The 23,037-nt window shown below is 40.2% G+C and overlaps 1 protein-coding gene across 5 annotated transcripts in view; it reads left to right on the forward strand.

Annotated features, from left to right (window-relative positions):
- The window catches only part of bptf (bromodomain PHD finger transcription factor), a 31,779-nt gene extending 14,107 nt beyond the window's left edge, over positions 1-17,672 (forward strand). For 2 of the 5 annotated variants that reach the window (XM_026916504.3, XM_026916507.3), the window contains 24 exons: positions 19-150; positions 535-664; positions 975-1,110; positions 2,217-2,462; positions 2,644-4,489; positions 4,801-4,925; positions 5,011-5,139; positions 5,314-5,464; positions 5,578-5,698; positions 6,430-6,670; positions 7,187-7,357; positions 7,816-7,952; positions 8,201-8,312; positions 8,451-8,665; positions 9,830-10,112; positions 10,321-11,885; positions 12,105-12,187; positions 12,282-12,507; positions 12,754-13,040; positions 13,274-13,447; positions 13,734-13,926; positions 14,051-14,135; positions 14,899-15,085; positions 16,940-17,672. In XM_026916504.3, the coding sequence (XP_026772305.3) occupies positions 19-150; positions 535-664; positions 975-1,110; positions 2,217-2,462; positions 2,644-4,489; positions 4,801-4,925; positions 5,011-5,139; positions 5,314-5,464; positions 5,578-5,698; positions 6,430-6,670; positions 7,187-7,357; positions 7,816-7,952; positions 8,201-8,312; positions 8,451-8,665; positions 9,830-10,112; positions 10,321-11,885; positions 12,105-12,187; positions 12,282-12,507; positions 12,754-13,040; positions 13,274-13,447; positions 13,734-13,926; positions 14,051-14,135; positions 14,899-15,085; positions 16,940-16,976 (7,012 nt within the window). In that variant the 3' untranslated portion in view covers positions 16,977-17,672. Of the gene's footprint in view, positions 1-18; positions 151-534; positions 665-974; positions 1,111-2,216; positions 2,463-2,643; positions 4,490-4,800; positions 4,926-5,010; positions 5,140-5,313; positions 5,465-5,577; positions 5,699-6,429; positions 6,671-7,186; positions 7,358-7,815; positions 7,953-8,200; positions 8,313-8,450; positions 8,666-9,829; positions 10,113-10,320; positions 11,886-12,104; positions 12,188-12,281; positions 12,508-12,753; positions 13,041-13,273; positions 13,448-13,733; positions 13,927-14,050; positions 14,136-14,898; positions 15,086-15,891 lie in introns of all 5 variants that reach the window. The other 3 variants (XM_026916506.3, XM_026916505.3, XM_026916508.3) reach the window with 3 other exon arrangements.
- The last annotated feature ends 5,365 nt before the right edge of the window (positions 17,673-23,037 follow it).

Consider the following 23,037-nt stretch of genomic DNA (forward strand, 5'->3'; position numbering starts at 1 on the left):
TGCAATGCACTTTTGCAGGTCCAACTGGATAAAAGCTGTCCAGATGTGCAGCAAAGCGAGAGAATTTGCCTTGGCGTTGGCCATTCTGGAGTGTGCAATTAAACCAGTGGTCATGCTCCCAGTGTGGAAGGATTCTCTCGGTCACACAAGGTCAGCAGACAGATGCATGTTACTTCTGAAACACAAATTAATTCAAAATTAGCTTATGAACTTATTTTTGCACCCTGCCTAAATCTTCAATCCAACATGCTTTTTTTTTTTTAATTTAAACTTGGTTACATTTAAAGTTGTACTGAAATAATTTTGTAGTGAATGTTCATAATTTCCTGAAACATTTCTTTAATGAGGAACTCATTAGGCTTTGTAGTCCTATGCTAATAATTTTTTTTTCAGCATTTGTCTTTGCCCCAAGCTACGTACTGATGTAACATTTAAGGTCAGACAATGCTGATTAAGCAAGTTGCAGAGACACCTTTCTCTTTTTTTTAAATTCCCAATTCATTTTGGTCTTTTCTCTTTTTCATCCTCTCTTAGGCTCCATCGAATGACCGCTATGGAGCGGGAGGAGAAGGAAAAGGTGAAAAAGAGAGAGAAAAAGCTGGAGGATGAAGAGACGATGCAGCAGGCAACATGGGTGAAATACACGTTCCCCATTAAGCATCAGGTAATTTTCTCTGTGGTATTATGGTTGTCAAATATTGTGCATGTCCTGTAGGAAAGAAATGAAATTGGGAGCACCAGTTGAATCTAATGTAATAAAACATATTGGCATGCTCCAATAAAGAACCCCATGCTCTCCACTTGTGTATTAAGTCTGTGCAAGCAATTTAGTTATTCATTTATTAATTCACTTAGATTCATTTATTTGTTTGTTGGTTTATTTGAAATATACCATTGAATTCAAGCCTCCTCCTGTTACTGTAAGATGAAAAACCTTGCCAGTTTTCTAAAAGTTCTGTTTTATTTTGCACTAGGTGTGGAAACAGAAGGGCGAGGAGTACAGAGTGACTGGTTATGGTGGCTGGAGCTGGGTCAGTAAGACCCATGTCCCACGCTTTGTCCCTAGATTACCTGGAAACACAAATGTAAACTATCGAAAAGCACTTGAAGGTATGCATTTTTGTGTCCATGTCCATTGCACATCTATTTACACTTTACTGTCACATATTCACTTTAGGACAGTGCTGTTTATCTTTTTCACTAGGGCCATATTACTACAAATCCTCACACACTTTACATTTTACTGCACACCCCCTACCCCCTACATTTTACTGCACACCCCCCCTACCCCTACCCTCACTATCCACTTTATTAGGAACATCTGTACACCTGCTCATTCATGCATTATCTAATCAGCAGCAGGCCAATGCATAAAATCATGTGGCTACAGGTCAAGAGCTTCAGTGAATGTTCATATCAAACAACAGAATGTGTGAAATCATTTAGCTTGACAGTAGCTTGGTTGTTGGTGCCAGACAATCTGCTTTGAGTATTTCCTGATTCCTGTTCTTGGCTGACAGGAGTTGAACCTGATTTGGTCTTCTACTGCTGTACCACTTCTGCCTCAGCGTTTGATATTTTGTGTGCTGTGAGATGCTTTTCCGCTTGCCATGTTTGTACAGTGTGGTTATTTGAGTTACAGTGTGGTTACCTTCCTGTCAGCTTAAACCAGTCTGGCCATTCTCCTCTAAGCTCTCAGATCAACAAGGTGTTTCTGCCCACAAAACTGCTTCTCACTGGATGTTTTTTTCCCCCCACCATTTTGTTTAAACACTAGAGACTGTTGTGCATGAAAATTCCAGGAGATCAGCAGTTTATGAAATACTCAGATCAGCCCGTCTGGCACCAACAACCATGCCATCGGTTAAAGTTACTAAGATCACATTTTTTCCCCAATTCTGATGTTTGATGTGAACATTAACTGAAGCAATAACTTTATGCATTTTGCTGCTGTCACATGATTGGCCGACTGGATAATTGCATGAATGCTCTAATTAAGTGGACAGTCAGTGTATTTGTGATTTTTTTTGTCTGCAAATGATAAATAAAAGACTTTGACTATACAGTTTTAACTCACATACATTTACTATAAAATCTGTGAAAGTTGGAGAGACATTTTCGTAAAGGCCCAAATTGCTTAGGCTAAGGTTAATGTGTATTATACTGTGTTATAGGAAAGTCTTTCCCCTCTGTTTTCATTTCTTTCTTTTTTTTAGCAGCTAATACTGGCAAGGAAAGTCAGACATCCTGCCCAGAGAAATGCCAAAACCCAATCCCTGAAACCCCAAAGGAACACTCATCTAGAGAGGAGCAAACACTCAAAGAGGAGGATGAAAAAAAGGGAGAAAAGATGGAGGTGGACGAGAAGGCTGTGGCTAAGAGTGATGAGCTTAACAAAAATGAAGCCTCTGAAAAGATGGACATGAGCACCCCTGACTTCTCTAGCCCCAGTGAAGAAAAAGGTATTGATATGGAAACAAGTGGGCTCTTGTGGCTTCTTGTTTGGTTTCCAAAGTGTCAGTGAAAATGGAGAATTTCAGTCTTTTGTATTGTGGGTATGCTATAGAAGAATATAGAGAAGTACTATATTTTGAACCATATAACTCTAGCTAATATTTCCCTTCATTTGTTTCACATTTGCAGTTAACAATAAAAGCACACCCTCACCTTTGAAGAATGATCAGTGTGTGAAAGGGGAAAGTATTGATTGTGAAGAGTCCAAAGTCAGTGCAGCAGGTCAGCCTCAGGCGTCAATTGAAGATGATGTTGTTAATGTCAGTCAGGGCTTTCAGCTACGCACAGCTTACAAGAAGAAGGGCAAAGGATCAAAGCTGGATGGTCTTCTGGAGCGGCGGGTCAAGCAGTTTGCATTGGAGGAGAGACAGAGGCTGGAGAAGCTCAAGCAAGTTGCTGCCTCAAAACCCAACACTGAAAATGGGACAAAGGATCAGGAGAAGACTTGTCCATCTCTGAACCAAGAGCTTAAAACTGAAGGACCTTCTTTTGAAGCTACAAAAACTGTTCTGCCTGATAAGGCAGCAATCCCAATGGTGAAGGAAAAAGATCCTGTAGTACAAAAGCTTGAGTTTGACCAAGATGAGCAGGTGACACATGGTTCTTCAGAACGGACTGAAAATCTTGATGTCAGACAGGGATCCAATGTAAAGACTGAAGCAGCTGCATCTCTTGCAGAAAAAGAGCAGAAAGTAGCACCAGAACCAGAGCACAAAACAGGGAATGGCACATTAATAACAGACGCTGAGCTTAATGGAGGTTCTCAGAAAGATCTGGAAGGCAGCCTTAACTTAAACAGCAAAATGGCATGTCCGAAATTTGAGGGTACAGAGACGAAGGATACAACTGAAAACAGTTCTTCCATGGGAGAGAATGGCTTAAGTATAGAAACAAACTTGCCAGTTCATGTCAATGGCAGAGATGGTTCAATGGATTCTCTGCCCACAAATATGACCAATAATATCAACTCGAAAGAAATGAAGCAGGGTGAAGAGGAGGAGACAGAAATGCTTCCTTCCAAGGATCCCATAAAATCACTAATGAATGGTGACCTGACTCAAGACAGCCAGAACGAGAAAGCTCAGCCTAATGAGGAGACCCGGATGGACAAGTCAAACTTGGAGTATCTGCCCTCTCAGAAGGTTGCCAGACTGGACGGCAACTCTGAGGGCATAGCTGATTCTGCTATTAGTTCTTCTCCCTCCCAGCTTTCCCCAGCAGAAACTGTAAAGTCAGATGGGCTTAGTAACAGTACCAAGGTATCACCAATGGAGACTGAAGAGTCCAGGTTGAAAACTTTCAGCCCCTCGCCCATTCTGGACTCAACGGAGGAGTCCAGCCTAAGCAGTGATGTTGCTGAGAATAGCACTAACAGTGGTAGCGGAGTCCAGACCATAATTACGCAAGTCACCACTACTACCACTACAACCACTACAGTGTCTGAGTCACACACTGTTGAAGCATCCAGCTTGCTCGATGGTACCACTAACAGTAAAGCTTGTTCAGCATTGACATCAGCTGAATCAAAAGTGGAATCCACCATGTCAGTCTCTACTCTTTCCACTACAACTACCACCACAGTTACCAAGGTTACAAACCCATCCCATGGAGCCAAAATTACAGAACAGTGCAAGACTGTTGTCACAGCAACATTTACTGATGCTAAATCAGCACCCTCAAGTACCTCTGTGACCTCCATCACCCTGAGTAAGGAGTACTCCACCAGAGACAGAGTGCGGTTATTGAAGTTCTCCCGTTGCAAGAAGACCCGGTCTGGTACGGCTCTGCCTTCATATCGCAAGTTTGTAACAAAGAGCAGCAAGAAGAGCATTTTCGTTCTCCCGAACGATGACCTAAAGAAGCTTGCAAGGCGAGCAGGTATCCGTGAGGTGCCTGTCTTTAATTACAATGCCAAGCCAGCTTTAGACATCTGGCCCTATCCATCCCCAAGGCCCACATTTGGAATCACATGGAGGTCTGTAACTATTAGTATGAGATATTTTGAAATTCAGATAAGATTTACTGAACAATTTTTGTACTATTAGATCCTCGCCCTTCTGTTTCCACACCTAGTGCAAAAGTTCCAAACCCTGCTCTTGGAGAACCCCCTGTCCTGTGAAATGGGTAAGTTGGGAGCAGAGAAAACACTAAAATGTGCAGGACATGGGGTACTCCTGGAGCAGGATTGGGAACGTGTGTACTAGCCTATTAATCTAGTTGTTCCTGTTCTTTCTTTTAACTGCCATGAATCCTTTTCTTAAAATAGTCCCATTTCTCTTTTCATAGGTACCGGCTTCAGACAGTAAAGTCTTTGGCTGGAGTGAGTCTGATGTTACGCCTGCTTTGGGCATGCCTCAGGTGGGATGATATGTCAGTGAAGCCCTCTCCTGCTGTTGGAACCACGCGCACAGGTTAGTAAACATTATCTATTATCAGTATTTATTATAACTGCAGTAGAACTAAAAAGTGCTTAATTATTTTTATCTTCATCAACAGAAACATCTGACACTGAGATAACGACAACAGAGATTATTAAGCGAAGAGATGTGGGACCTTATGGTATTCGCTCAGAGTATTGCATCAGGAAAATTATTTGCCCCCTGGGTGTGCCTGAGACTCCCAAAGGTAATGCAGACTCAAAGTAAGATATAAGAAGCAGCTTGCTGTCAAGTTTTTGTTCCTTTCTCAACCTGTCACCACTGAAATGCCCTTTTAACTATAAGTTGTTAATGATGATTTTATCCATTTAAGTTGTAGTGAACACTTCATATACATAGCTTCTTATCTGCCTCTATTCAGAGACCCCCACACCCCAAAGAAAGGGTCTGCGCTCAAGTGCTCTGCGGCCAAAGAAACCAGAGCCCTCTAAGCAGACGGGGCCCGTTGTGATGGAGAACTGGGTGCCAGAGGAGGAGCTGGAACTGTGGGAGATACGAGCCTTTACTGAAAGGTGATGCTGTCGATTTTTCAAAAAATTTATTTATTTATTTTTAAATAACAGTCTGACCACTCTGATGTCTTTCATTTTAATGATGGTTACTTATTCCTCTGATTTTTCTACAGGGTTGAGAGGGAAAAGGCACAAGCAGCAGACCCAACTAAGGTTAGTGTGCAGAAGACAGCAGAGGAGGTCAAGGCCCAGTTGGAAGCTCAACTAAAGCAACAGAGATTGGCAGCCCAACAGGTGGGAAATTAGACATGTGCCCACCTCAGGGTGATCTGTTAAGAATTTTTTTTTTAAAAAAGATTTTCATGAATTTTTTAAATTAAATTTTTTTTAGGGCCCTCAGTTAAAATAAACTTTGGTGTCACATGCTTTGATATTGTACTATTTTACTGTAATTAAGGGTCCAAGAATAATTCTTCTACCACTACTACTTCTTCCTCCACAAAACACAATTGGTAGCAAAAATCGTAATGTATAAATACACTCCCTTACTAATCAGTCAAGAGAAATACCCCCATTAGCCATTATAAAATTTTTACATATGTGTCTTAAACAATGTAAATATCATGTGCAAACCATGATGGTGAAAATATATTAAAAGAATTTTGACTGGCCATACTGTATGGATACAAAAGACCAGTGAAGTTTTAAGGTGTTGACCATGTGGAATAAGATGAGTTATAGCTTTTATTTACAATTAGTGATTATCAGCATTTTGAGTATTCTTGAAGTTCAGTGCATGCTTTGGTTTCACTTTTCTCTAAGGTTCTGTTCATAGGTCATTTATCTGAAACTCGTAAAGACTGGTATTCAAAATTCAGTCCAATCAAAACCATGACAGACCAGATTTGGTATGTTATGTATATTACTGATGAGAAGTTGTTCAAATTGAGTGGCCAAATGACAGTAACCTGGTTGTGATGTTTTGTTGGGGTTTCTCACCAAGCTTCTCTATAATTACGTTGTAGAAACGTTTGGAGCAGCAGAAAACTGGAGTAACCACAGTCCAATCCAGCTTGAGCAGTACACCTACCAGCACTGCATCTTCCACCCAGAAGGTGGTGGTAGGTTCTCTGACCAGTCCTGTCACCCCTGGGACAAAAGTGGTACTTGCCACCAAGTTAGGTACTCCGGTGCAATTTCAGCAGGGCAAGAACTTCCAGCAGTCCTTTGCCTCCTGGGTCAAGCAGGGCCAAACAAGCAATACAGGTCAGTGATTTTGGTATTAAAAGGGAAATGTGGTGATGTGTCCATTATTAAGCTTCTCCACTGATAGTCTACCTCAGACACTGATGTTGTCTTGTTTGCCAGGTCACACATTGATTGAACATTTTCGTTTTGTTGCACTTTGATTTTTGGTGTTTTTTGTTCAGCATTCAGCGAGTTTATATGTGCTTTGGCTTTATATTTTGCCTCTCCAGTTTGTTTTGTAGTCAAATGCATGGATGCTATCAAAGCAGTTTGAAATGGTAGAATGCACATGTTCTAAATCAGTGGTGCCCACTTATCCAGTATCCATACACATGGTGAATAAGCTAAATTAATTACATAATTAAATAGCAAAAAATATCCTTGTACCTGGCTGAAATAAACATCAAACTTTCTAACCAGTTATGTTAGATGTTGTGTTAAATTTAATGAGTGGATGGTTGTGGGCACCACTGCCCCACACCAATTTTGCTGTGGCTGTTTTATGGAGGTGACCATTGGTCATGTGTCTTGCAGCCTCCACTACTTCCGTTACCACAGTGGCAGCGAGTAGCGTCAGCACGTCTGGGCAAACGTTCCAGATTGCCGCTGCCTCAGGCTTGATGACTGGCAATGTCATCACCGCCAAACTGCCTCTGCCGGCCAACAGCAAGATAGTCACAGTGAACGTGCCAACCACGCAAGGAGGTAGGGCAGGCCTCTGCCCATACTGGCATGCTTTCTTTAATTAGGCCTGCCCGCACACAAGCACAGCCACATTAGCAGCTCCTGTCAACCAAGTTATGATGCGGCAGGGGGTTTGGCCATTGTTTTTAGGCATCAGTTTATCCAAGAATCTGTTTTGCAAAAGTACTGCACGGTATTATGATAAATTGAAAAAATTAGTAAGACTTTCTGTAGTAGATTTGAATTCGGTAGCACCTTGCAGAACCTGTTCATGTTTCTTTGAATCTGCCTGTAGGAATGTAATTAAACTCAAGATTGTAGCTGTTTGCGTACTATTATGAAGATAGAAACTATTGGCTAAAAATTGTTGATTGCCAAGTTCTTATTGTCATTTTTGAAGAGGGGAAGATGATGTCAAAGTGCCAGCCAATTATGTCCACTGAGTTTTGTTTGACCTGTGGGCACATTCTTTTTTGCAGGTGTTGTCCAGGTGCAGCAGAAGGTTGTGGGCATCATTCCATCAAGTACAGCACCCACGGCTCAGTCATTCTCCTCATTCCAGCCCCGTTCGGGCAGTGTCAACATCCGACCCAACACCAGCACCTCTACACAGCAAGTATGCTTTACTTTATGTATTCCTTTTGATATGTTGCTAAAACCTCACTGTATTTTCCACAATGATCATTTATTAAGTATGTAATTAACAAAATAATCACTGTTGTGGTTTGTAAAAGGGCTTCATCTATGAAACACAATGTTGCCCTATTTTACTTCTGATAACAGTATATTACTGCAGATGAAATACTGATTACTAAGTACAATTACTGAGTACTAAGTACTGTGAATTTGTTTTTCTTTGTGTAGGCCACTACTGGAACCCCTGTCCGGCCTGGGATGACAGTAGTTCGTTCACCCCTCCAACAGGCCACAACATTGGGCAAGACCATCATACGCACACCTCTAATGGTTCAACAAGGTATTCTTCTTTGTCCACTTTCCCTGCCTAATTGTTGCATTCTACACCCAAAAAGTTGCATGTCATATTGGCATTGTAAGTCCAGTTTATTACTGTTGTCCTGTTTTTTTTGCTAGTTTTTGTTTAATTGTCTCTCAGGTCAGGGTCAGCAGGTGGTAACTCAGATCATCCGAGGAACACCTGTATCAAAGGCTGTAAGCAGCAGTACCCCAACGCAGGTGGTTGGTTCTCCCCCTCGACCCTCCACCCCCGGGCAGCCCCAGACTCCACAGACACCCAGCAGCACCCGACCACAGCAAGGCCAAGTTAAACTCACCCTTGCTCAGCTAACGCAGCTCACTCAAGGAGCTCAGGTTTGTACATATTTGTGTGCTTGTACTTGTTTTTCTTCATTTATTTCACTTGGTGGCATATCTTAGCTTTTAGCCATGTCACTTTCCAGTTCTTCCAGTGAGAATTTTACAGTTAAACTAAGACAAGTACCTACTAGGGACATATTCCATCACTGTGGTTTTTTTTTTTTGTCTGTCTACTTAAAGAGAGGGAAATTCATGAAATGTAACAAAAATATGATTGTTTCCTATGATGGTTTCCTATTTCGATCACTTCTGGCTCAAGCTCCATTATTTTACAAAAATCAGAGTGATGTCAAAGGTTGACCTTAGACATGTGTCAGGGACCACTGCATACTGGGAGCAGGGCTGTTGAAACACATATCTGAATGCTTCTGTGTAAAACAAATGCACTCGTCAGTCCCACACTAGAGAGACAACACTGAGAATCAGACCTTACAAGATGGGCAGTTTACCAGTAGGCTATAAATGAGAAACCAAAGAAATCCTGTTTTTACTTCAGTAGTGAAAAACGATGTAGCTTAAAAAAAAAAAAAAGGCAACTGATATATTTGTGTTAATACGTAACTTAATACAAAACTGTGGTTTTGTTGCTTTTTTTTTTATTATTCATATTCACATTTCTATAATTGTTTTGCTTTTGTAGATGTCCCTAGTAATGCACTTGAAATAGCATGCCTCGGCATTGAATGTCAAGTAAAACTCCTTCAAACATATTAAACATCAACCAATGTTCATCACTGAATCACAAAAATTAAGAAACATATGCTGTTAACTTTATTGTTCAGGTCAAGCTGTCCATTTGACACTAAAGGTGGCTCCTTTATTTCACATTTCCCATGACTCATCCATTCAGTTCGAAAGATGTTTGAACACAGGGGAATGACAACAGGAAAAATATATATATATAACTGGAGTTTTTGCTGTGCTTTATATATTTGCCATGAGGATTCATTTTTTTCTGTTCAAATTTTCCATTTAAAACTACACCCATTGTATCAGAAGTATTCAGTTTATGCTATGGATAAAGTACCATCCTGGGTAAGACCTGCTAAATAGCCATTAGAGTGCCCAATGTCCCGTTTTTGTTTCTTTGTGAACTAACAGAGCAAACATATTTAATGATCACTTCGTTGAACCACCTTTTTCTACTTCTTTATGAAGGGTGGAAATCCAGGTTTGACTGTGGTGATCCAGGGTCAGGGGCAGACCACAGGGCAGCTGCAGGTCATCCCACAGGGTGTGACTGTGATCCCAGGTCCTGGTCAGCAGCTCATGCAGGCAGCTATGCCAAATGGCCAGGTCCAGCGCTTCCTCTTCACTCCTATGCCACCAGCACCAGCTACTCCAGCTCCCACTGTATCCACACCCAGCACCTCAGCCACTCCCGCTAGCAGCAGCACAGCTACAACCACCACTGCCGGACCTACAACGCCAACGCGGCCAGGTAAGATATATGATATGTCTATGATGGTGGTTATTCTTTATATTGAAGGATTTGGAGTGAGATAGAGTACTTTATTGATCCCTGAGGGAAATTGTTTTAAGTCCAGGTCAAGAAGAAGCTAGACCTAGCTTCAAGATAATTAAAGAATAACAGCTTTGGTTGTATAAAAGACCAATAGTGTGTGTGTTTGGGTCTGATTCTTCTCCAGCAATACAACCTGCAGCCCAGGTCTCACCCATCATCCAACCCTCCAGCCTTCCTTCATCTCCACCTTCTCTTTCTAAATCTCAACCTACGTTACAGCCAACCACCACATCCCAAACACCAACATCATCTGCTCCAGTTCCTGCTCTGCAAACTCAGTTTTCTTCACCGCAGGCCCCGCTGCAAACACAATCCCAAATCCAACCCCAAACTCAGTCACAACCACAAAGCCAGTCCCAAGCCCAACTACATCAAATCCAGCCACAAGCCAAAACCCAACCACAAATTCAAAGCCAGCTACAGCAACAACCCCAAATCCAGCCCCAACCCCAACCTCAATCCCAGTTGCAGCACCAAGTTCCATCACAACCCCAATCACAGCTCCAAATCCAGTCTCAACAGCAACCCAAACTCCAACCTCAGCAGCAGACTCAAGCCCAGCCACAACTTCCTCCCCAACAGCAACTCCAACCCCAACTCCAACTTCAGCCTCAACAGCAGCCCCAACACCAGGCACAACTTCCTCCCCAACAGCAACTCCAACTCCAGCCGCTACTTCAGCCTCAACAGCAAATCCAACCCCAGCCGCTACTTCAGCCTCAACAGCAAATCCAACCCCAGCCACAACTTCAGCCTCAACAGCAGTCCCAGCTCCACCCACAGCCTCAACAGCAGTCCCAGCTCCACCCACAGCCTCAACAGCAGTCCCAGCTCCAACCACAGCCTCAACAGCAATCCCAGCTCCAACCACAGTCACAACAGCAATCCCAACTCCAACCACAGCTTCAACAGCAATCCCAACTCCAGCCACAGCCTCAACAGCAACTCCAATCACAGCCACAGCTTCAGTCCCATCAGAAACTCCAACCACAGCCACAGCTTCAGTCCCAACAGAAACCCCATCCCCAGCCACAGCTTCAAACCCAGCAGCAACCTCAACTCCATCCTCAGCTGCAACTTCAGCCTCAGCAGCAACCCCAACTCCATCCCCAGCTGCAACATCAGACTCAACAGCCACAACTCCTGCCTCAACAGCCTTCCCATGTCCAACCGCAGCCACAACTACAGCCCCAACCTCAGTCTCATTTGCCTGCTCAAACCCCAGTCCAGCCCACTTCCCCCTTACCTGTTTCTCATGTAGCCCAAGTGACTTCGCCCCCAACACAGGTAGCCTCCATTGCTGTAGCACCACAGGTAACCCAGACCACGGTAACTCAGGTTCGGCCTCAGATCCAGCTCCCTGCCCAGCTTCTTAGTGTTCCAGGGATCCAGCAACAAGTCCTGTCCCACATCCAGAACCAAGTGGCAGCACAGCTCCAGGCCCAGCATGGTACCCTTCCCCAGCAGATCAAACTACAGCTGCCTATCCAGATCCAGCAGCAGGGTGGAGGTCAGGTGCAGACACATCAGATCCAGAATGTGGTGACAATTCAGACAACCAGCGTCCAGGAGCAACTCCAGCGCATCCAGCAGCTGCGAGATCAGCAGCAGCAGAAGAAGAAGCAGCAAGAGGCTAAGAGGGAGCAGGCTCAACAAGCTGCCAGCCAGAGCGAGCTGCTGCAGAAGCAGGTACAGAATGGGTAGATGCTCTTAACCATAGTGACTAAAAAGTCTGCACCTGGAAAACTGGAAGATTTAAAAACCTATTAGATAATCAAGTGCAAGTAAATGTAGGGCAAAGAAACATTTTATGGTGCCTTAAAATGTAAGGTATTTTGCAAGGAAATTTTATGCTAATTTAGAAGACTATTGGTGATGATTTCACTCTGGTTTCTGGTGCTGTTTCAGGTGGTCATGAAGCAGAATGCAGTCATAGAGCACTTAAAGCAGAAAAAAGCCATGACTCCTGCAGAGAGGGAGGAAAATCAGAGGTAAAGACGGTATTACACTCTTTGCATCCATATTCTGACCCAACCTTTTTGATCTGTTACTTACCTTCATGTCGGGTGTACACTCTTCGTGCAGGATGATTGTTTGTAACCAGGTGATGAAGTTCATACTGGATAAGATTGACAAAGATGAAAAGCAGGCAGCCAAAAAGCGAAAGCGGGAGGAGTCAGTGGAGCAGAAGCGCAGCAAACAGAATGCCAGCAAACTCTCGGCTCTGCTCTTTAAACACAAAGAGCAGCTGAAAGCTGAGATCCTGAAGAAGAGAGCACTGCTGGATAAGGAGCTACAGGTGGAGGTGCAGGTGAGAACATTGCAGTTTTCCTAACATTAGTAAACCCTCCATATGCACTATTCATGTAAAGGGTTATAATGTTATTGTGAAATGTAAGAGAAATGTAGTACAAAAATGAAAAATGAAGTAATTATCCTTAGTTAACTGATGGAGTAGAAAGTGAACACTTGGAAGCCATTTTAATCAGTCATTGCCCCAGTATTTAGGACTTTTTTCTTTTCCACTCTTACATTCCTGTTTCCCCATTGCTCTCAGGAGGAGCTGAGGAAAGATCTGAGCAAGCTGAGGAGGGAGAAGGAGAAAGCCCAGGCTGCAGCATCTCAAGCAGCTGCCACAGCCATTAGTGCCCAGACGGCCTCACTCTCGACACACCCCTCCACGGTTACTTCACCCCCCTCCAGCCATAAACGCAAACGAGATGAGGAGCGCGATGCAGCCCTGTCTAAGAGCAAGAAGAAGAAGATGATCTCCACCTCGTCGAAGGACAGCAAGAGAGACACAAAACTGTACTGTGTATGCAAAACACCCTACGACGAATCCAAGTAAGGACTTATCAAAGTTGTTCTAAAATTGACAAATTTTGCGTGTGCGTGAGGTGATGTTTTCTTGAAAATTGAAATTGTTGCTCATAATCAAATAAAGTAGATAGAACCTGGTTAGAAATAAGGCAATTATGCTAAATGGTCCTAAAAAATTAGTATCAGTATTTTCCAGATTATGTCAGTTATCATAAGTATATGGTAAAAATGTTATGGTTTTGTTACTTGGTTTACAGGTTTTATATTGGCTGTGATCTCTGTTCAAACTGGTACCATGGTGAGTGTGTGGGCATCACAGAGAAGGAGGCCAAGAAGATGGACGATTACATCTGTATGGAATGTAAAAGAGCACAGGAAGGCAGCACAGAGGAGCTCTATTGCATCTGCAGAACACCATACGATGAGTCGCAGTATGTGATAAATCTATTTTTTTTGGTCTATTCTCTATTTCTTATACAATTAACATGGCTAATGATGAAGTAAATTGTGAAACAAATCAGCTTTCTTTGTTCAAATTGTACATTTTGAATATTGTTTATATATATATATATAACACACACACACACACACACACACACACACGCACACACACCCATACAGACATATATAGATATATACAGGCCAAGCTGAAGATTGGACCTGGACTAGTTTTGGATTAGTTTTAGAGGCTGATAGAAGCATCTGATTTTGTTTTAGGTTCTACATTGGCTGTGACCGCTGTCAGAACTGGTACCATGGACGCTGCGTAGGCATTCTGCAGAGTGAGGCGACTCACATTGATGAATATGTGTGCCCTCAATGCCAGTCTACAGAAGAGGCCATGACCGTCCTGTCCCCGCTCACAGATAAGGATTATGAGGGTTTGAAGCGAATCCTCCGCTCCTTACAGGTGATTATGGCCAGTCGGAATAAATTACGCCTCTTTTTTTTTTTTTTTGACACTGTAACTACTGTGGTGGTTTTGTGATTTTGAAATGTTAAGTCAGTGTGTAATTGTCCTATCTGACAATCAGGCCCACAAAATGGCATGGCCATTTCTGGAACCAGTGGACCCTAATGATGCTCCAGATTACTATGGAGTCATAAAGGAACCAATGGGTAAGAGCATTTCTGATTATTATTTTAATAATTTGTCTTGAACTTGAAACTTACCAGGGGTTTGTATCTTGTGGCAAACCCTGTGAGGTTACGCTGCTGTATTTCTCTCTTTAAAGCCGCTTGCAACATGGTTTCAAATGTTTAAAAGAAGTAAACTAAAACTTAAAAAAAAAACCTGTGAACTGTGCTGGAAAAGCATGTATGCATACTGGAGCATCACTTACAGCAACATGGCACTGCAACATGCAGAAGCAGTGTGCATATTGCCTCAGTGTTAATAAATGTGCTTAAAATGAGCTTTGCTGTCTTCACATTTAACTGCCAGTGAAGCTTGGCGAGATCAGATTACAGTCATTAACAGCAGTATTTTCCCCAGTTATAATGCTGTGAAATAATATTATACAAACAAGAACAGCATTGGACAAAACCATATTTTTGGCTTTTCAGTGTCTCCATAAGTATGATAAAAATGTATTAATTAGAGAAAATACAGTCTTTTTTTTTTTTTTTTTTTTTTTAAAAACATAGATACACACTAAAACAGTGTATGTAAAATTTTAAGTAGCTGCTCTCATTTGCAGAGTAGGAAAGAAATCATTTCAGTTACTGTGGTTGGGGTAAAAGAGGAGCTGACATAAGCAGATAGCTCATCCTAATTTTCTAATTGTACATGGACTAATGATGCAAGTTATGTACCAACTGCGCTGTATGCACTGCACTTATTAAAGATGTAAAATCCTTCATTTCCTGTTCTCGCCTGTAGATCTATCCACAATGGAACAGAGGATACAGAAACGGTTTTACAGCAAGCTAACGGAATTTGTAGCGGACATGACCAAAATTTTCGACAACTGCCGCTATTACAACCCCAGTGACTCACCTTTTTACCAGTGTGCCGAGTTCTTGGAATCCTTCTTTGTACAGAAGCTCAAAGCTTTCAAAGCAAGCAGGTAAGAATGGCTTTTGGGGAAACACAAATTTTTATTTATGCTTTTATTTTCACTTAAAAGTTTTTCTTCCTCTATGTTAGATCTCATATATATATATGTGTGTGTGTGTGTGTGTGTGTGTGTGTGTGTGTGTGTGTGTGTGTGTGTGTGTGTGTGTGTGACTTTTGAGTGGTGGTATGGTTTTAAAATCCCCATGAAATCAAAATTGGTGTTTTAGAGCATGGCGTGCAAGTCTCTTGGCACTATAGACACAAATAAGCCAATACATATTTTTAATGAGTGACAAAAATGTGTTCTGTAGATGTTAATAGATTTTAATTTTACATATTATTTCTGTGAAGACAACGAAACGTTTTTATTCATCCTGTACTTGTCTAATTTGCTTCCAATCAAATGCTCCCTAAAACATATTTGTCCTGCCCCTGTAAACAAACTGGGCGGGACATGTTGCTCTACATGTTGCTCATGTTGCTCTAATGGTTTGTTGATGTAGTTGTATTTGTGTAGCCAAAATTGTATTGTACACATTTAAATAATGAGCCTTATATTTGAATCTTCCTGTTTCAAAAGGAAATGAGTCAACATATGAAGTCAAATCACAGCTCTCATATCAGTTTAATGGGCACTTTAAAACCAAGCTTATTTCTCATAAATGGTCTGACGTTAACATGTGATTGTGGCTAACATGTGAATCCATCTGCTTACTTCATGTGTTAGTTGAGTGTCTTTAGTAGAATTGTCCCATTCGCTTTTCCTCCATCTCAGTGTTGTGCATGTCATTCACACCACTCATTCTTCTCTTGCAGATTGATGTCTTGAGTCTGACGTATAGCTGGAATCTATGCTGAAGGGGTGGAGTTTCTCTTTTATAGATACATGGAACTTGCTGTTTTACGAGCAGCTGAAACTCCACATGATTTTTATATTTAAGTTAATTCAGTAATTTTTTTCTTCCGAAGGGGGGGAAAAAAAAAACCTCATTCAAAGCCAAAAGTGTCTCAAGCATGGCTTCATTGACAATCACAGAATGGCAGCCATGTTGTTAAATGATGAATACAAGAGAGATGTCTTAAGTGCATACAAGGTTATGTGGATTTTTTTAAAACCCTCTTGTTAATAATGTTCACGTATTAGTAATTATGATATTTTATTTGTATATGCCTAACAATAATGCCTTTTTTTCCCTCAAATGTGTTTACTTTGGCACTGGTAAAATATTTTGTATATTTTATTGTAAGATGGATTGGATTAGTCTCTTATGCAGCCTTTTTCGGTTCATCCGCTTGTCCTGGACTAATGCGTTGGTTTATCATGTGTTCTCATAGGTGAATAAATCTTTGCTCATCATTCATCTGCAATATTTTGTCAGTCGAACAATAATAAAAAGCTTGTATTTAAAATGTGTCTTTTGGCAGATTCTGCTTTTAAATCCTTTTGTGAAGGATTTTATGTTATAAAAATGGTGATACAGAATTGGAGAATTGAATATTTTGTGTAGAGTTGTTATACAGACCTTACCGTGACATTTCGCTTTGAATTCTTTTGTTAACAAAATGCCAGTGACCCATATCATAATTAGCTACAAAATTACTTACAGAAATGCAGAAAAGATTAAATTCTAGAAATGCAGCAAAATGGCAGGAGGCCTTTCCTTGCAGATTTATGCCAACATGGCTGCCATGTCCACTCCCGTCCCATATCATCACCCTCCGGGCATTGCATACGTGTCCTTTTGCTATCTGTCTCATTTCCTTTCATTTGTCTCGTGTTTTTTTTTTTCCTCGTGTCATATCCGCTGTTCAATAAAAACCTCAAACAGCTTCACTTCAGTTTGCTCTCTTTTGTATTCTGTAGGTCTCATAACAACAAACTACAGTCTTCAGCTTCATAGAATACAACCACACGTGGTGCTAACGCACATCTCTAAAGGATATGTTTGGGGGGAGGGGGGAACTCTGAACAGTCGATCCAAGGGAACCAGGCATCTTCTATGTCAAGGATGCCCTACACATTCTCCATTGTCTTTCTCTCTCGACCCAAACTGACGGTTCTTCCCAGTCGACCAGCAACGCACATGACTGCAGTGTTTAAAGCAGCGTCTCTTTGACATGCCCTGCTCTCTGACTGGAGTGAACAGGCAGCCGAGGGATTACATGAAGCATTTTGTAACATTTGTTACCTCAAAGCAATGACTTTTGGATGGAACTCCGTGTTTTTTTAAAAATCATGTTTGCATAATCCAGGGTCCAGGTCTACATATACCTTTCATGACAATAGACAATGACATGTTTTCATGTGATGTGCAAGAATTAGGTGGATCCTGGACACAACTGACTGTGTTTCAAAAGCAGTTGGTTTTGTGGTGGATTAGAGTTCAGGATGCCTGAAAGAGTAAACTTTATTCAGATGCAGGTTTTTAGCTGTTTCATGTCGAGTGACTGAAGCAGCTGAAAACCAAGATCAGTCGGGAGGCATTCTGTTTGTATGTCTATTCTTCCTTTTTCTTTCTTTTTTTGTAATACAGCTGAAGAAATATTGATGTATATGAATCGTAAATAAATGGAAAGAGTTCTCTTTCCCACACTGATGAACATGTCTTCATTTTTTTTTTTTTTTTTTAATCTGAATTGTGTATTTCTGTTATGACTCGCCTGAGTAGGACGTATGGTTGGTTCGATTGTGTTGTTTAAATGGTGTGAATATTCAACTTGTAATTTACCAACTGTGCCAAAAGCCTCTTAATAAGTTGCCATATATTCTCATTGCCTTACAAATTATATGTAAATTACGTCCATACACTGTTAATTGAACAGACATAACTAGGTTATAACCCATTAAAATTAGTTAAGAAAGAGATAAGATAATATACATAAAGTATTTTGGTAATTATATACAAATCAGCAAACATTCCATAATAGAATTTTGCAGCGCTCATACCATTTTTGGGCATTGTAATAAAATGTTATACATTTAAAACTGACAGGAGAATGTTGGCTAATTAGCTAGTATTGTTTGCCATCCATACTTAGGACATTTTTATGCTGAAAGTTGGAATCGAATCGGACAACGCGTCACAGTGTTGATTAACATCACAGCTCTGACTGGAGCACTGGCTGTAACACAAGTCTCAGGTTTTTATTAATGCGCTTGTTCTAATATCTCATCGTTTCTACAGTAACAACTCGTTCACAGGGAATTATATATAATCTAGCCCTAACCTGCTGTTATTTAACAATTAAAATAGTGATGCTTTCCGTAAGGAGATGTTTATTCAACATTTGTGAGAGGAGGCCCCAGTGTCAGTTTTCCTGCACGGTAGAGTTTAACCAGTTTAACCAGTTTATTGTGGCTATTACGTAAGTCATAACAGGAACTATATTGTTTTGCTGACGTCAGCAACGTTAACTATAAATGAGTAAAAGTATGATGTGTCATTCATTAATAAATTGTTAATATTTTATATTGTCATATTGATCATTGGCAGTTACTATAAGAGAGGAAAAATGTCGGGACATGCTGTTATAGGAAAATAATCAACTTTGCTTCACATCTTACCACCCCATCGTTAATTATTTTCCTCTACCAGCACACAGGGATCTATTCTTTACTTAGGGCCTTCTAGAAAAGTACAGTCCTGAGCAAAAAAAAAAAAAAAAAAGGGCCAAGCCCAAAATGGCAAAATATTAAGCTTTTAATGGTTTTAACAAATCATTGGTCAGGAAATTAGCAAGAGCTAAACACATAGATAAAGTAACTTAGTGTAGCATAGCCTTGTGGGTAAATTTGCAGACAGCTTTATACAGAAAGAAGAGTCAAGTGTTGTTCCATTCAGTGCTGACGGCTTCAAACAGTTGAGTAGTTGTTTGAAAATGTTTCCCGGTTAGTTTGTGTTTAATGTAAGACCAAATATTCTCTATAAGGTTCAAATCTGGACTCTGACCAGACCAAAACATGAGCCTGATGGACTTGTCCTCAAGCCACTTTTTGGTGGTCTTTGCAGCGTGGGCAGAAGCGTTGTCTTATTGAAAAATAACGTCAGATCTTTCCTCTTTAGAAAAAATAACTTTTCAGTTGTGGGAAGCAAGCCTTTCTGCGATATTCTCCTGTACTCCAAAGCATTAACTGACTTTTCACAGTGAAGCAGCTCACCAGTACCAGCAGCTGAAGAGGGTCCTCACATCATGACACCTCTTCCCCATGCTTAACTGTGGTAGAGATGCATTCACTATTGTATTTCTCACCAGAGAAATCATGATTCATCACTCTACACAACTCTGATGAACCAAACTTTCCATATTCTGCTGAAAACTTCATTCTGTCTTTAATGTTTTTCTGAGACAGCAATGGCTTTTTAGCACATCTTCTAAACACAAAACTTGCATTAGATAACCATCAGATAGCCAATTTGGCCCTTTTTTTTTTTTTGCCCAGGAGTGTAATTATCACCTTTTTCTCCAACTCTTATATCCAAGGGAAAGTCATATTCACATATACTAGAAAAGATTTTATTACTTACTTTGAAAGTGCTGCAAAATGTCTTTATTTTCATTTTACAAAAAACTTTTTTTTCTAATTTTTAAATTCAAACCCCCACACCTATGGTAGTGCCAAAGCAATTTTAAAGAGTAAAAAGTAAATATAGTATGTAACTGATCTAAATTAAGATAGTGATAATATCAAGTAGCATTGCTTCCTCACAGCTCCAGGGTCCTGGGTTCAATCCTGAGCTCAGGTTACTGTCTGTGGTTTAGTTTGGTATGGTGTCCCTGTGTTTGTGTGGGTCTCCTCTGGGTGTCCAGTTTCCCATCACTGTCCAAAACATGCAGGTAGGCGGATTGGCTTTGCTAAAATTGCCCCTAGATGTGAATGAGTGTATGAATGAGTGTATGTGTGCATGGTGTCTTGTGATGGACTGGTGTCTGATCTGGGGTGAATTCTCCCACCTTGCACCCAGGGTTACTGGGATAGGCTCCGGATTCAGCACAATGAGGACGAAGCGGTTGATGAAATCAAAACATGAGGACTGAAGATGAATGATGTAACATCCCTTCAAACTTTCCCCATTCTCATATGATGAAATGGACATGAAACCAATTAATAATACTCTAAAATTGCAGTTTGAGGACTCTGGGTTCTCTGTACTACCTGCTGATCTAGGGTATGTTCTAGCACTGTGATAAAAAAAAATAGTAATAATAATTTCATAAACATAGGATTCGCCAAATCATCAGCATCTTCTTCCACTCTTGCTTTTGGTACAAGAATACCAGCCATTATTAACTTGTACAGTGGATACAAAAAAGTCTACACACTACTTTTAAAACTGCAGATTTTTGTGACATAAAAAAATGATACCAAGACGAATCACATCAGATCTTTTTCACCTTTACTGTGATATAGCAACCAACAAAATTTTTAAAAAAGTGAAATACAAATAGAAATGTTTTAGGGAGAAAAAGAATAAACTTATAATAATGGGGCATGTGACTGTTCTTAGTGTGGACAAATCATATTCAAACTCATGTTCAAAGTAATTATCGTACAGCTGTCTTTAATGAAGTGATTCTGATTAACTCCAAATAAAGTTCAGCTGTTTCTCTAGGACTTTCTTGACAACATGGTTTCATCCGACTGCTGAAGCCATGGTCCAAAAAGAGCTTACAAAGCCTGTACAGGGTCTCACTGTCAAAAAGTATCAATCAGGAGAGGGGTACAAACGAATTTCTAAAACATTAGACACATCATGAAAACACCATGAAAGCCATCATCAAGAAGTGGAAAAAATGGGGCACCACAGTGACATTAACAAGAACAGGATGTTCCTCTAAAACTGTTGAAAGGACAAGAAGAAATCTTATAAGGGAGGCTGCCAAGAGATCTACTGCAACATTAAAAGAGCTGCAGGAACATCTGGCAAGTACCGGTGACTCCCTGCATGTGACAACAATCTCCTGTGTTCTTCACATATCCGGGCTATAGGATAGGGTGGATAGATGGAAGCCCTTTCTCATGAAAAAAAAATCCAAGCCTGTCTTAATCACTCCAAACCATGGTAAAATGTGTAATGGTCTGATGAGACCAAGGTAGAACATTTTGGGCATAATTCTTAAAGATATGTTTGGTGCAAAAACAAAACAGCTTAATAACCTGAAGAGCACCATACCCATGGTGAAGCATGGTGTTGGCAGCATCATGCTATGGGGCACTTCTCTTCAACTGAGACTGGGGCTCTAGTCAAGATAGAGGGAATCATGGATAGTTCCAAATACCAATCTATTTTGGCACAAAACCTGCAGGCTTCTGTTAGACAGCTGGGAAGGATTTTACTTTCCAGTATGACAACGACCCAAAGCACAAATCCAAGTCAACCAAGGAGAGGCTTCAGAAGAAGAAGATCATTGTTTTGGAATGCTCCAGTCAGAGTCCAGATTTAAATCCTATTGAAAACCTGTGGAATGACTTCTAGAGAGCTATGTACAGGAAATCTTCTCGTAATTCGATACCTCTAGAGCATTTTTGCAAGAAAAAAAAAAACCTGAGTGCTGTATTACAAGCAAAATGTGCTTTAACAAAGTATTAGTTAAAGAGTGTACACACTTATGAAACCAGGTTATTAAGTTTTTTCTTTGTCTTTTTTTCCCCTAAAATGTTTCTATTTGATCTTCACTTGAGATTTGTTGGTTGCTGTTTTACATTACAGGTGGAAAAAAATAATATCTGATATGATTTATCTTGGTTTCATTTTTCATACATCACAAAAACCTGCAGTTTGAACAGGGATGTGTAGACTTTTTATATCCACTGTATATTTGGGTTAGGCAAATATTTTGTATATTTGTGTAGCTGTGTCACGTGATAAAAAATAACAACTTATTTTACAAAAGGCCAGTGTTACTCATATATTATAATCCAGTTAAATATTAATACTAATAAACAGCTTTTTATTTATTTATTTTTCATGGCGTGCACTAAAACAGTAAATGTGTTACTTTTTCACAAAATTGTTTTACAGAATAAAATATAGATTTTAATTGTTCATATTTGTTTCACCACACAAAGTCTAGAAAACAAATACTGAGTGTGAACACAGTCGACCTGGAAGTACAGTAAGTACTGAGAGTACTCTGGGTTAGATGCGATGTGTACTCTGGAGTATATATATATATATATAATATACACAGTACTGAGCAAAAGTCTTAGGCACGTGCGAAGAAATGCTGTAGAGCAAAGATGCCTTCAAAAATAATGAAACTAAATGTTTCTACATTAAAAAAATACTAGAAAGAGCAGTAAACAGTAAAAGTCAATATTTAGTGTGACGATCCTTCACTTTAAAAAAAAAAAATAGTAGTCTCAGGTATAATTTGTGCAGTTTTATAAGGAAATGTAAGTTTTACTGAGCATCTTGCAGAAGCAGCCACAGTTCTTCTGGAGACTTTGACTGTCACACTTCTTATTTCTGCAGCAAAATCCAGCAGCTTTCATTATGATTTTGAAATTGGTCTCTTATGAAATATGCTGCTTTCTTTACTGACATACAAACATTTTTCTGTAACATTTAATTTTGTGCTGGAAAACTGTTTGGAAATCTAAAATATTTTTGTACTGAATCAGTAATGTAGAAGTCATAAAATAAAAATCTATAACAAAGTTAGGGTGCCTAAGACTTTTGCACAATACTATATATATATATATATATATATATATATATATATATATATATATATGTGTGTGTGTGTGTGTGTGTGTGTGTGTGTGTGTGTATGGGATCATATGTGCAGAAATCAAACTGGAGTGATTAAACAGTTCTTAAATAAAAGCACCTGGAAAATCCTGCTTATTTTTCTCTATCTATTTACAATAAAACACGCAGTCACCCAAATTAGCCCCAAAATAAATGTGACATGATGAAAATAAGCAAAAGGAGAAATACAATGTGCGTGTACAGAAGT

The sequence above is a fragment of the Pangasianodon hypophthalmus genome, chromosome 13 (genome assembly GCF_027358585.1).
Source record: "Pangasianodon hypophthalmus isolate fPanHyp1 chromosome 13, fPanHyp1.pri, whole genome shotgun sequence".
NCBI classification, from domain to species: domain Eukaryota; kingdom Metazoa; phylum Chordata; class Actinopteri; order Siluriformes; family Pangasiidae; genus Pangasianodon; species Pangasianodon hypophthalmus.